The sequence below is a fragment of the Nematolebias whitei genome, chromosome 8, assembly GCF_014905685.2.
Source record: "Nematolebias whitei isolate Nwh7 chromosome 8, NemWhi1, whole genome shotgun sequence".
Classification (NCBI taxonomy): domain Eukaryota; kingdom Metazoa; phylum Chordata; class Actinopteri; order Cyprinodontiformes; family Rivulidae; genus Nematolebias; species Nematolebias whitei.
Window position 1 is genome coordinate 19,708,167 of NC_056505.1, and position 13,380 is coordinate 19,721,546.

General features: G+C 41.6%; 1 protein-coding gene across 1 annotated transcript in view; it reads left to right on the top strand.

Annotated features, from left to right (window-relative positions):
* The window catches only part of LOC119413955 (membrane-associated phosphatidylinositol transfer protein 2), a 51,692-nt gene extending 38,901 nt beyond the window's left edge, over nt 1-12,791 (top strand). Inside the window, exons 10-27 of the mRNA XM_037681035.1 lie at nt 196-267; nt 814-1,058; nt 1,259-1,448; nt 1,562-1,681; nt 1,802-2,016; nt 2,119-2,294; nt 2,550-2,720; nt 3,661-3,813; nt 5,456-5,620; nt 6,500-6,790; nt 7,309-7,457; nt 7,560-7,676; nt 9,889-10,005; nt 10,104-10,252; nt 10,367-10,516; nt 10,613-10,793; nt 11,324-11,452; nt 11,570-12,791. Of these exons, the coding sequence (XP_037536963.1) occupies nt 196-267; nt 814-1,058; nt 1,259-1,448; nt 1,562-1,681; nt 1,802-2,016; nt 2,119-2,294; nt 2,550-2,720; nt 3,661-3,813; nt 5,456-5,620; nt 6,500-6,790; nt 7,309-7,457; nt 7,560-7,676; nt 9,889-10,005; nt 10,104-10,252; nt 10,367-10,516; nt 10,613-10,793; nt 11,324-11,452; nt 11,570-11,959 (3,180 nt within the window). The 3' untranslated portion in view covers nt 11,960-12,791. The remainder of the gene's footprint in view (nt 1-195; nt 268-813; nt 1,059-1,258; nt 1,449-1,561; nt 1,682-1,801; nt 2,017-2,118; nt 2,295-2,549; nt 2,721-3,660; nt 3,814-5,455; nt 5,621-6,499; nt 6,791-7,308; nt 7,458-7,559; nt 7,677-9,888; nt 10,006-10,103; nt 10,253-10,366; nt 10,517-10,612; nt 10,794-11,323; nt 11,453-11,569) is intronic.
* The last annotated feature ends 589 nt before the right edge of the window (nt 12,792-13,380 follow it).

Sequence of the window (13,380 nt, forward strand, 5' to 3'; positions counted from 1 at the left end):
TTAGCTTCTGCTGATACAATTCCATGTCTAAGATAGAAAAAAAGAGTAACTGCCAAAATTCCCATAAACCCAAAGATTTTGCTAATCTTCATTACATTTAGTTCAAGTAAAAATACAGCGATTAACAAACTTTTAACTTTGGAGGTTAAAAGAAAGGCTGCCTGTCCCTGAGCCTTTCTGTCCTCTTGTGTTCAGATACGTGACTCTCTTAGCGGCCAAGCCGATAGCTCTCCCATTCCCACCATCATGGTAACAAGGCACCAGTCAGTAAGTAAACCATTCGGCCCCAGTTCACTGTGGGCTAGAAGAGGCCCACAGGTAGAGCCGATCCATGTGGACAGTACTGACTGACCCTTTCCCCTTTCTGTTGCCATTGCCCAAACCCCAATCCGTGTGTACCCCTTAACCTCACTACCCTCTGTTCAACTCGCTTGTACTGGCAGTCGTTGCATTGAGTGTACATATGGTGGTTCTATGACAATGTGAAGTTTTGGATCAGGCGCAGAAGACAAAACTACACATTATTCTGTGTCATGTGACATCCTCCAGAAGCATGGTTCTCTGCCCCTCTATGGTTGTGAAAAGGAGTCTGCTGTATGATCCATGTCTGAAAAAACCTGACACAAACGTGTTTCAAGCTTCAAAAAAAGCTATAAAATCACTAAAAGTGATTTTTATTACTAAGAAGGTTTTTTTTTTATTGTTTGTAAGTAAAAATGCTGCTTTTGGTCATAATATTAAACTATACTATCTAAATATTCTCTTTCTACAAGTTTCCACTCTTCAGCCTTTTCATAATCTGCTGTTTTTCAGGAGAGCTCGTCTCAGCAGTGTCTGCAGCCTTCCAAGATTCACGTGCTGATCCTGGTTCTGCATGGAGGAAACATCCTAGATACAGGCGGCGGGGACCAGAACAGCAAGCAGGCCGACGTCAACACCATTAGTACAGCTTTCGACACAGTCATGCGTGTTCACTACCCCGCTGCGCTGGGACGCATCGCCATCCGCTTGGTGCCCTGCCCTGCCATCTGTGCTGAGGCCTTCTCTCTGGTGTCCAAGTAAGAGAAAATGCTTGCACACATTTTTTTTTCTCCCTGCAGGTTTTAAGGCCATGTGTTTGTTGGCTGCAGCGACTGTTTTCTTAACGGTCTTAATGTTTTTTTCTTTTCTTAATGATCTTAAATGGTCGTCTCATCTTCCTGTGTTTTACCCGAGCTTCCTTTTAATTAATTTTCTCAACATTTGTTTTCTTTTAAAGCCTGAGCCCTTATAGCTATGATGAGAGCTGTCTGTCTAGCAGTCAGGACCACATCCCACTTGCAGCGCTGCCTCTTCTGGCCACCTCATCTCCGCAGTATCAGGATGCTGTTGCCACTGTCATTGTTCGAGCCAACCAGGTGTACTCTGACTTTATAAAGTCTCTGAACGGTGCCACCTTCTCCGGCCAGGTCAGTTTTCATTCTTTAACAATGGTTTAACCCTCAGAATCCGAGTTCTCATAAATCACTGTTTTTTATTTTTATTTTGTGTGCACATTATTCATAACGTGTGCCTTTTCCAGGTATGCCTGATTGGGGACTGTGTGGGTGGAATTTTAGGGTTTGATGCTCTGTGCAACAGCTGTCCCACAGTAAACGAAAGCCAAAACAGCAGTCGAAGGGGCAGTGTCATCAGTGTGCAGGTTAGAAGCAAAGCGTTTCTTGTTTCACTCACCTTAAAAGCACCTACATTCAGTTTTTTATTAACAAATTTAAAAGTATTTGAATTTTTGTAACACTTTTCTCTAATTTGCCCTTGATAGGACCAGGACCTCCTCTCTCCCGGCATCATCATAAACTGCGGACAAGGATCATCATCCCCAACGTTGGAAGGCAGCCGCCACCTGAGTCGCAGTAACATTGATATTCCTCGCACCAGTACAGGTGATGAGACCAAGAGACAGCTGCCGCGCAAGAGAAGTGACTCCTCCACCTACGAACTGGACACAATTAAACAACACCAAGCTTTTTTGTCCAGGTCTGTTGCACATGAATTGATAAAACATCTTACGTTGATATGTTTTCTTTCACGTGAGGCTTTCAGTTGAAGCTTGGTCGTTTTGCTTTATTTTTCTTCCAGCTTGCATTCTAGTGTCTTGCGGAATGATGCGGCCTCTCGCAGATCGAGCAGCAGCACAATGTTGGATGGATCCTCTCTTGGGAAGTTTGACTTTGAGGTGGCAGATTTTTTCCTCTTTGGTTCACCGCTGGGCTTGGTACTGGCTCTGAGGAAGACCGTGATCCCAATGTTGGATGGTGAGTGTTTTTATGCAGAGAAATTAAGTGTTTTCCAATGTTCTGTAATATCAGTCACTGCCTTTGCTGAGAAGGGAAATAATGCTAAATGGTTTGCCTCAAACTCTCACAAACGTATTATCTGGACTTGTATCTTGTTGTTATTAACTGGGCACCTTGTGTGATTTTAAATTGTACAAAGAAGCTGCAAATGCTAAGCATCCCCATCTATCTCGTGCTTACTTGGAACGTTCTTGGTTTTATTTCTCCCCCTAGTGGCCCAGCTGAGGCCTGCATGCCAGCAGGTCTACAACTTGTTCCACCCAGCTGATCCCTCTGCCTCCCGTTTGGAGCCTCTGCTGGAGCGGAAATTTCACCTTCTCCCTCCCTTCAGTGTACCTCGTTATCAACGATTTCCTCTGGGAGATGGAAACTCTGCCCTGCTGGGTGAGTTCTTTGCAGCAGCGGCGTAAGAAAACCTCAGAAGCCATCAAGTGATGCAATTTAGACTTATCGTGTTGCTTTTTGGATTCAGCACCGACACAAAAGCAAATTTCACTGTTATAAAGTCACTTTAATTTCTTCTTTTAAGTTCAAAATTGGCAAACACTTCAAACACTGACTGGAATGTACCGCACTGTTTTTCATTGATGCATACCATACTTATACAGTACCTGTCTTAGTGGCGAGCTCAACCACAGAGAAAAATTATACATTTTTCTACTGTTTGTGCTTCAGTGTTTTCTGTGAAGCAATTTATTCATCTGAATGTGGTCATAGTCCTGCCTTTGGTTTCTGTTTGGACTTTTTTGTTTTAACAGAGTAACCCTTAGGGCCTCAATCAATTAACCCTATTTAAAGATTGACCTACCATTGGTAACGCTAAAGAAGACATTTATTAGCAAACTAGCTACTGTTATTAGTTGTTTCTTCTTCTGTCTAGATTAAATTGTGATCCAAGCAAGAAAACATGTTTTTTTAAGAGGCTAGTGCCAACAATGGTAGCTTTAATTGAGTGAGCAATCAGTGATTATCCTCAGGTCATCCTTGAGAAACTAACAATTTCAGCACTTGTAAAGTTTTAATAACAATAGAAGGTGATTGTAAAACATGAATGATTACAAAACTAACATTTTGTGATATCATAAAGTAGTGATGTGACTGTTTATGCCAAGTTTTTATCTTTTTTCCCAAAAGTGGGGTCCGCTAAGGGCTTGACTCTTTCTCGTTTCATGTTCAGTTGTTCTTGCTTCATATGTTTTTGTGTCTTCCTTGTCCTCTTTCCTTTTCTTCCTCTCTCGGCCTCCTGACCCTATATCTGCACACCTGGCCCTTCTAAAACCACACCCTGACCTCTGCCCTCCCTGCCCCTCCACCTCTTCTGTAGTGGAGACAGTCCAGAGCAACGCTCAGCTGCTACTTGATAGCGGACCCCCCCTGTCCTTCCGCTGTCAGGAGACCATCAGTGAGACCTGCATTCCTGTTCCTGTGCTAAACTGGCAGGAGAGCTCCCTCAAAGCCACACCCGTCGCTATGGAGTGTGTGTAGCCTCTCCCGTTAACCTCCATCATTCCTGACCCTCATCCAACCCCAGTCCTTTTTTTCTTTGCTCATCCTTCTTTTCATTGTCTGTCCAAAATGCTCAAATAAAATTAATATATACATATATATTTGTTCTTTTTGAGTATTACCATTGCTGCTGTTAGACTCAGGAAGGGAAATTGTGTTTCTCATTAATAAAACCTGTTGAATTACTGAATATCCAAATAGCACCAAAATTAAGGAAGTTTGTGTTAGTGTAGTTTTATTTATTCTTTGTGGTAACAGTGCTTCTTGGCAATAAATCTTACTCTGTTGGAAAGCCAATTTATAAATAGTGCCTCATTTGTTAGTAAAATGTATTTGTTGGTGGCGCTCATGAAAATCTTGCCAAAGCTACTGTGCTAATGCAAAACAGCTCATTTTACTATTGACTCTTGTTCGGAGTTGTTTATTGGACTAGATTATTAAAGTGTGAAGAAATAAGACATATTATTCAGTTAGCAAACAGTAACATGCGGAAGAACCTTACACAGCCACAAGCTACAGGCACTTCCTCCTCATGTCATTTGTCAGCTTGACCACACACTGCTGTGGGATGACATTCCATTCTTTAATCAGTGTTTATTGTAAGTCAGCCAGTGTGGATGTTTTGGCCACTGTGGAATGAACAGCATGCTCAAGCCATTTCTTTCTCTACACTCGCAAATTCTGGAGCTCATCTTTGATCATCAGGTGTCTGATTGTCATCACCTGGCCTGCCAGACTCTGTATACAAGAGCCAATAGCAGAATAAGTAAGACTTATTGTCAAGGAGCATTGTTACAACAAATAAATAATCAACTAAACACAAATTTCTTTACTTTTTGTGCAAAGTTTACATTTCCAGGTAGCATCCTGTTTTTTCTACTAAACAAAAAAGGTCTTTTAATTGCATGACTTTTGGTTCGTTTAAGATTTTAATTTAAAATACTAACTGAAAACTAATTGAAATAGAAAAAAGAACAAAACGTAACTAATGCGATGGAAATACAGAACTTAAAAATTTGAGAAGCTGTTGTGACGAAGCGTTCTTTTGGCATTATGTGTTCACATCATGTTCAGTGTTTGGAGGATGCAAGTGCTTGTGTTGTGCTATTTGAGCCAAGTTTCATCTGCATCAGCTCTGTGACTTCAAATTATCGATGTTGACAGACAGAGGGTATCTCTGCTGTCATCCAACTCACAGAGAGTTGTTTTGATGTGCACATTTAGCTGCTTGTGCTGCATTTACACAGTGAGCATGAAGCTCAGTGTACCTATCCTGTTTAAACTGTAGCTTGTGCTTTCTCAATGGTCAGAGGTCATTTGATTTTATACAGCCTTCAGTTCTATGTATTAAGTCAAAGGATTTTTGGACCAAATATTGGAAAGTAGTCTTACATAGTAAAACTCAAGATCGACATTTACAATTATAAATGTATGTTTTTTGTAGGTCAGGTAAAGAAATCAGTCTGTGGCCAGCATGTAGCCTCCTTGTGGTTTCATGTGTCCTCTGAAACCATGATGCTTGCTGTCACCCACCCCTTCCCCTCCCACCCATCACTGTGTCTTACCTTACCTGTGTCTCTGTCTAATGGGATCTCCTTGTTTGGGCTCAATAGCGGATGTTGTTCAGTCTCATGGTGGTGTCTTCATGGACAGTTCGTACCCCTCATCCCCTATAACGGGGCCCCTCTCCCGGGGCCAACGGAGAGCCAGTGAGGTCAGCATTGCCAGCCAGGTCTCAGGAATGGCAGACAGTTTCACTGCCACCAACATAGCCAACAGTAAGTGTTCTTGCTACCAACCAGCCTCTTTCTCTTCCGTCCACTCACACAACCTCTGCTCTCAGTAATTTCCCACTTTCTCTTGCTCTCAGGCCAACTTTGCTCTATTTCTCAGCCTTGTTTCTTTTTCCCACTTTGGGAAACACCATCTGTTTCTCCCATTCTCTCTCTCAGCTTTCGTTACTCTGACTCTACACACACCCTGCAGTTCACCTAGATCAGTCTGGTCAGACAGGCACACACGAATACGCTTCCTGTTTCTTGTAAGGGTGCAGGGTGGTCAGCTCATTTTTGTCATAATTTATGAGCTGATTAATGTCAAGTTCTACAGAAGAGCAAGCTTAGAGCCACTTTCCACTGTCTGTCTTATATCCACTGTCTAAAACGTAAATGCAATGACCGAGTGCTGCATTTATCTAATGTTTCAATGCATGTGGACACCTTCTGTCCTCCCCAAGCCATTTCTGCGTTGTCCACCACCTACTGCAGTGTTTGCTGAGATAATCAGCACTGTTTTCTTTTTTGTTGAATTGTCCACCAAAGTCCCTCCTCCCCTTCACTTTAATGTTTTTGTTACCAGATTGTTTAATTGTATCTTGCACTATGGATCTGAGCACTGATATGCACAAAATCACTTAAGGTTTAATTTTGCTTTAACACAAGAATATCTTCAACAGCATCAACTCGTTTTGTTACCGTACTTCATTACTAACAATTAATTTTTCACTTTAGACATTCATTTCTTTACAAATGAGCCTGTTGCATCTGGATGCATCTCAGCATCACTCTGCAAACTGTTTAAACTGTAAAAAAAATATTTTGCTTATGAAAATACATACATTTTATTATGTGGTTTTCTCTTTCTCCCCCCCATTATAGCTAAATCAGACCAGATTAAGCAAACCAGAATTTCCAGTCTTTTGTCCCAACTTGCCCTGTCATCACAAAACAAATTCTTCTTGAAAAGTCCTCCTAAGGCCAAAAAAAAACCAGAGGTGGGCCTGGCTGAAGGATCTTCCGATGCAGATTTAGTTATCGAGCTGGATGCTGAGGCAGACTCTATTGAAAGTCTAAGTCCCACCTCCCAGTACGAGAACGTCCCGTCAGCGTTGCTGGACTGTGCTATATCTGATCTGGTCTCACTGGACTCCCAGGCTGAAGTTGAGCAAGGTATCTTTCTCAGGAGTGGGAAAATCACAGCGAGGCTTCCGGTGTTTTCTGTGTGCTGTTCTACACTATCCAAAGCCCAATGCTGCACTTCCTGGAAGCCTCTTCTTCTTCTCCTTGAATTCTTTTACTAAATTACTTCACAAGAATTCAAGTGCAATCACTTTCACTGAGTGGGAATAAGGTCTGGCACTCTGGTTTAAAAACTATCTTCTTGTTTTAATCACCACACTAACCTCAGTTAACACGCAGCTTCTCGTAAAGTCACATCTTAGTTCTAATGACTTCTTCTTCTTTAATTCAATGCATGGTTTTTCTGATAGCAAAATTCATAAACACTTTTCTTTCCCGCCTGCAGCTGAAGGACTGCTGGAAGTGGTGATGATTTTGATGACAGATTAAATGTAACTTTGTTTGGTTTTTAGTTTCAAGGCCGTTGCACCTTCATCGTGTACCTCACACTGATTCCCACTGTTTCATTTTATACATCTTCATTCTATTAAATCCGTTCCCGTTTGCAGTTGCAGCACGTTGGTGGGGCACAAAGCGGCTAGACTTTGCCCTGTACTGCCCCGATGCTCTGACCGCTTTCCCCACTGTTGCTTTGCCGCACCTCTTTCACGCATCGTACTGGGAATCCACCGATGTTGTGTCTTTTCTACTAAGGCAGGTGAGCGAACCTAACAAAATTTCCCCTTGTTCATATGCAGCCTGTTGGCATTGAGGCTTGTTATTTTTAAATGGGATGACTCAGTGAAATCTCACCTTTTAGGTCATGAGGCATGAAAACTCGAGCATTCTGGAGCTCGATGGGAAGGAAGTGTCTGAATTCACCCCCTCTAAACCTCGAGAAAAGTGGCTCCGTAAGAGGACTCACGTCAAGATCAGGGTAGGTCTGAAATGAGAACAATCCTCCAGTTTCAAGCTGCTCACTCTGCTACTGTAGAAACATTTTCATTAGGGATGCACAATATTATCGGCATGGTATCTGTATCGGACGATATTAGCAATAAAGTTAAATATCGGACATCGGCCATTCCATCAAAATAACTCACTGAAATAAAAGGCGCTGTTCATATATATATATATATATAAATATAAATACAAACCGGATTCCAAAAAAGTTGGGACACTAAACAAATTATGAATAAAAACTGAATGCAATGATGTGGAGATGGCAAATGTCAATATTTTATTCGTAATATAACATAGATGACAGATCAAAAGTTTAACCTGAGTAAATGTAACATTTTAAAGAAAAAATATGTTGATTCAAAATTTCACAGTGTCAACAAATCCCAAAAAAGTTGGAACAAGTAGCAATAAATGGCTGGCAAAAGGAAATTGAGCATATAACAAACAGCTGGAAGACCAATTAACACTAATTAGGTCAATTGACAACATGATTGGGTATAAAAAGAGCTTCTCAGAGTGTCAGTGTCTCTCAGAAGCCAAGATGGTAAGAGGATCACCAATTCCACCATTGTTGCGCAAAGATAGTGCAGCAATACTATAATGGTGTTACCCAGCGTAAAATAGCAAAGACTTTTAAGTTATCATCATCAACCGTGCATAACATCATCAAAAGATTCAGAGAATCTGGAACAATCGCTGTGCGTAAGGGTCAAGGCCGTAAAACTCTACTGGATGCTCGTGATCTCCGGGCCCTTAAACGTCACTGCACCTCAAACAGGAACGCCACTGTCAAGGAAATAACAGAATGGGCTCAGGAATACTTCCAGAAAGCATTGTCAGTGAACACAATCCACCGTGCCATCTGCCGTTGCCAGCTGAAACTCTACAGTGCAAAGAGGAAGCCATTTCTAAGCAAGCTCCACAAGCTCAGACGTTTGCACTGGGCCAGGGGTAATTTAAAATAGAGTGTGGCAAAATGGAAGACTGTTCTGTGGTCAGATGAGTCATGATTTGAAGTTCTTTATGGAACACTGGACGCCATGTCATCCGGACAAGAGAGGACAAGGATAGTCCAAGTTGTTATCAACGCTCCGTTCAGAAGCCTGCATCACTGATGGTATGGGGTTGCATGAGCGCTTGTGGCATGGGCAGCTTGCATGTCTGGAAAGGCACCATTAATGCAGAGAACTATGTTCAGGTTCTAGAACAACATATGCTCCCATCTAGATGTCATCTCTTTCAGGGAAGACCCTGCATTTTTCAACACCATAATGCCAGACCACATTCTGCAGCAATCACAACATCATGGCTACGTAGGAGAAGGATCCGGGTACTGAAATGGTCAGCCTGCAGTCCAGATCTTTCACCTCTAGAGAACATTTGGCGCATCATAAAGAGGAAGGTGCGACAAAGAAGGCCCAAGACGATTGAACAGTTAGAGGCCTGTATTAGACATGAATGGGAGAGCATTCCTATTTCTAAACTTGAGAAACTGGTCTCCTCTGTCCCCAGACGTCTGTTGAGTGTTGTAAGAAGAAGGGGGGATGCCACACAGTGGTAAAAATGGACTTGTCCCAACTTTTTTGGGATTTGTTGACGCCATGAAATTTGGAAACAATAGATTTTTCCCTTAAAATGATACATTCTCTCAGTTTAAACTTTTGATCTGCGATTTGTGTTCTATTCTGAATAAAATATTAGATGTTGGCACCTCCACATCATTGCATTCAGTTTTTATTCACAATTTGTTTAGTGTCCCAACTTTTTTGGAATCCGGTTTGCACTGTTTGAGTGTTGTCATTGTGTTAGAGAGATTAAATGTCATGAATAAATTTGACATTAAACATAATCCAAGCTGAAGTGTTACATCATTTTCAGACCCCTTTTTGGCATCTGCATTTGATAGCAGGCCAAACTGACAAAGACCATGTAGAATAATGTAGTATTTTAATTCTACAGCAGAGAAAGCTATGAAGTCTCTGTAAGTAGGTCTAGGAAATAAAATATCGGTATTGGTATCGGTTATCGGCCAAAAAAGTTTTAACATATCAGATATCGACCAAAAATCCAATATCGTGCATCCCTAGTTTCCATAGAAAGGTTCGAATTGTGCCATGATCTTTGGTTTCTAAGTAAACTATAGATTAGACAAACCACCCACAGCATGTTTTAAACTTGTTTGACAGAATGTGACGGCCAACCACCGTGTGAACGACGCTGTGTTTACTGAGGGCGAACTACAGGTCATAGCGGGTCGCTTCATGTATGGCCCTCTGGACATGGTGACTTTAGCCGGGGAGAAGGTAGACACCAACGATCTAACGTCAGGAACTCGTATCTTCTGTGTTTGTGCTTTCTGAGTTACTAAAAGTGTTTGTATGTTTCTGAAAATCACGCACAGGTCGACCTCCACATCATGACGCAGCCTCCATCAGGAGAATGGGTGTACTTCAGCACCGAGGTGACTAACAGCAGCGGTCGGGTGTCTTTTAACATCTCGGAGGACAAGCGCCTGGGCATCGGAGTTTACCCTGTGAAAATGGTCGTCAGGTGACATAAGATTTAGACTAAACTCTGGCTTTTTTCCCCTATATATTATTTTTATGTCTCAATGTATATTTTGTGGCTCTATTTTCTAATTCTGGCTTCTTTTTTTTTTTTTAGAGGTGACCACACATTTGCAGACAGCTACCTGACTGTTGTTCCACGTGGCACAGAGTTTGTAGTTTTTAGCATCGACGGTTCGTTTGCTGCCAGCGTGTCAATCATGGGCAGTGATCCCAAAGTGCGAGCAGGAGCTGTGGATGTTGTCAGGTATTCAGCTGCACCTATCTCATTTATTTTACTTCAAGATTTCTTCTCAGACTGAAGTTCATCTGTGTGTTTTGTCTTTGCATGGTCCTGTCTCAGACACTGGCAGGATTTAGGTTATTTGATCATTTACGTGACCGGACGTCCAGACATGCAGAAGCAGCGGGTGGTGGCTTGGTTGTCTCAGCACAACTTCCCACATGGCATTGTCTCCTTCTGCGATGGCCTAGTCCATGACCCGCTCAGACACAAGGCTAACTTCCTCAAGACCCTGACAGAGGTCAGACTGGGTGAAAAGGGAGTCTGGGGTTAAATGTACTGTGCAAATGTTTTAAACCACCTATGCTTTGATTTCTAAGAGCTAGACCTCCTTCTAAATCTTTCCAAGTAGTGTTGACCAACAGTTCTTCAGGCTTTTTGAAAGTATTTTAAAGATTTTTTTATTCTATTTAAAATTATTCATGCCTAAAAGATTAAAAAGTCAGAGATAATTTTAAAAGATATTTCCTCTGACTGATGCTGGGCTGAAAGTAAGTGACAAAACAGCCAAAGACTTAAAAAAACAAATACAGCAAAGACTTTCAGAAGTCCTGATGAGACATTGATAAAAATAAAACACTTTGAAAGTTTGGCTCACTGGAAGCAAAATGAAAGAAATAAGGAATCAAAGCTTTTGCACAGTGCTTTTTGTGCAATATTTTTCAATCATATGCCATTTATTTAAGAAAACAAGTGCTGACATCAATACGTTAAATATCTGTTTCTCTAATTTGTAACAAAGATCTACCTTTGTGATCTGGTTTCTTACAGGCAAACATGAAGATTTTTGCTGGATATGGATCAACCAAAGATATCTCTGTCTACACCTCAATCGGCCTTCCTCCTTCTCAAATCTACATCGTCGGCAGACCCTCCAAGAAGATGCAGAGCCAGTGCCAGGTAGAATTCATTCAGAGGCTGTTTTTCATTTTAAGAACATCTCAGTTGTTTTCTCACCCCTGCAGCTTCATAATGATTACTTCTTGAGATGTTGCTAAACTCTGATCTTCTCCTCAGTTCATCATAGAGGGATATGCAGCTCATCTGTCGCAGCTGGAGTACAACCACCGCTCTCGGCCAGCCAAGTCCAGCAGCGCACGCATGGTCCTACGTAAAGGAAGCTTTGGCTTAGGTGCGAACAGCGACTTCCTGAGAAAAAGGAACCACCTGTTGCGCACCATCTCCTCACAGCCAGCCCCCAGCTCCCCGACAGGCAACATCCACAACAAGCCCGAGCGCACGCAGAGCCAATCAGACAGCGAGCGTCTGGAGCGGGAGCGTCTGGAGCGCGTTCACTGCCACGGTCAGGGAGCAGCTCAGCGCAGCATGAGCATCACCGCGAGCTGCTGGGGCCGCAGCAGCAGCACCAGCACCAAGCTGGAACCTGCTGTTTTTAGCCCCAAATGAGATTTTAAAGACAATCTGAGAATTTCTGATGGAAGGGATTCAACAAATACAGGGCTGGGAAACACATGGCTTAAAGATAAATGCAAAGAGTGAAAAACTGCAGATTTGCACCAACAATGTTAACACCACAAGAAAATCTGGTGCTGCACACCACTCCTTATAAAACTAGCACCAGTTTCATTCAACACAAATATTTAAGGACAGGCTGTGAATTCATGTTAAAAACAAGACGTTTCAGGAACCGTCCCTCTGGTCTGAATCTTGTACACAACTAGAAAATAATCTACTGTAGACGTCCAGACTGTTTATTTCTGTTTAGTGAATATTTTACAGTCTTGAATATAAGGTCAGCTCTCCTCCACAGCTTTTAGACCAGAGACAGTCACACAATATTCACCTCCATGCTGTAATCTGCAGTTAACACATAAAAGTGTTAAACACTCTGAATATTACAGTGCAAGCACAACTGCAACAGAGACTAACTTTATGAGAGTCGAGTGATTCTGGACTGAGCACTTTCTTTTTAACCAAAAGAGTGATTACCGTAATCTTTCAGCTGATTTGTAAGAATCTCTAAACTTTACCAACAGCAAACACACGCTATTAAGTTTAAATTCAAACTTTTCTGGGCCTGTTTGAAACTCTGAGACACAAAGGCGCTATCGTACATCACATGAACGAAAGTCTGAACTGACCCTTTAACTATTATTGCAGTTGAAATTGTCTTTCTTTTAATAGCATTTCACCACCTAATGTATGACTCAACTATAAGGTAAACTATTACTGTACAGTTGAGGTGCCAAAGTAAACAGTATAGATGGAGCAGAGAGGAAACTGAGGTCTCATATGTAAAAATGACCGATTGTGTAAGTATGTAGTTAAATGCCCGACCGAGGCTTGTACATAATTATTATATTACAGAGCAGATCTGGTATCTGGTCCACTGAAGACCATTTTAAAGGGTCTTCTTTACTCTGGGGGTGAACACCAACTCATTCAGGATATATTTTATTGAATATTGATAAAGCTTATTGCTATTTAAGACTATAGCTATTTTAAAATTCATTGATCGTTGTGAACAAAAAAGTGTTTTGAGATTACTTTTGTTATGTCGTGTTTTTCTCTTCAAACTTAGGTTGCGGCAGCCAAAATGCAGACGTTTTTGCCTGGCACAGTATTGTATTTTTTATTCTTTCCTTTCAGATCACCCGGGTTGTAACAGGACTTCTGTCAAATATTATATGTTTGATATTAGCCATTTTGGAAATTTGATATTTTGGCTTCTTTCTGGTAATTTTCTGAGCTGTAAATGAGGCGTTGAATGTGCTCCTAAATATCCTCCATAGATTACTGTATTTCTTTATGTTGCGCCTTTACAGGAAGACCATGTGGAAGGAAATTGTAAATTCTGTATATTATTG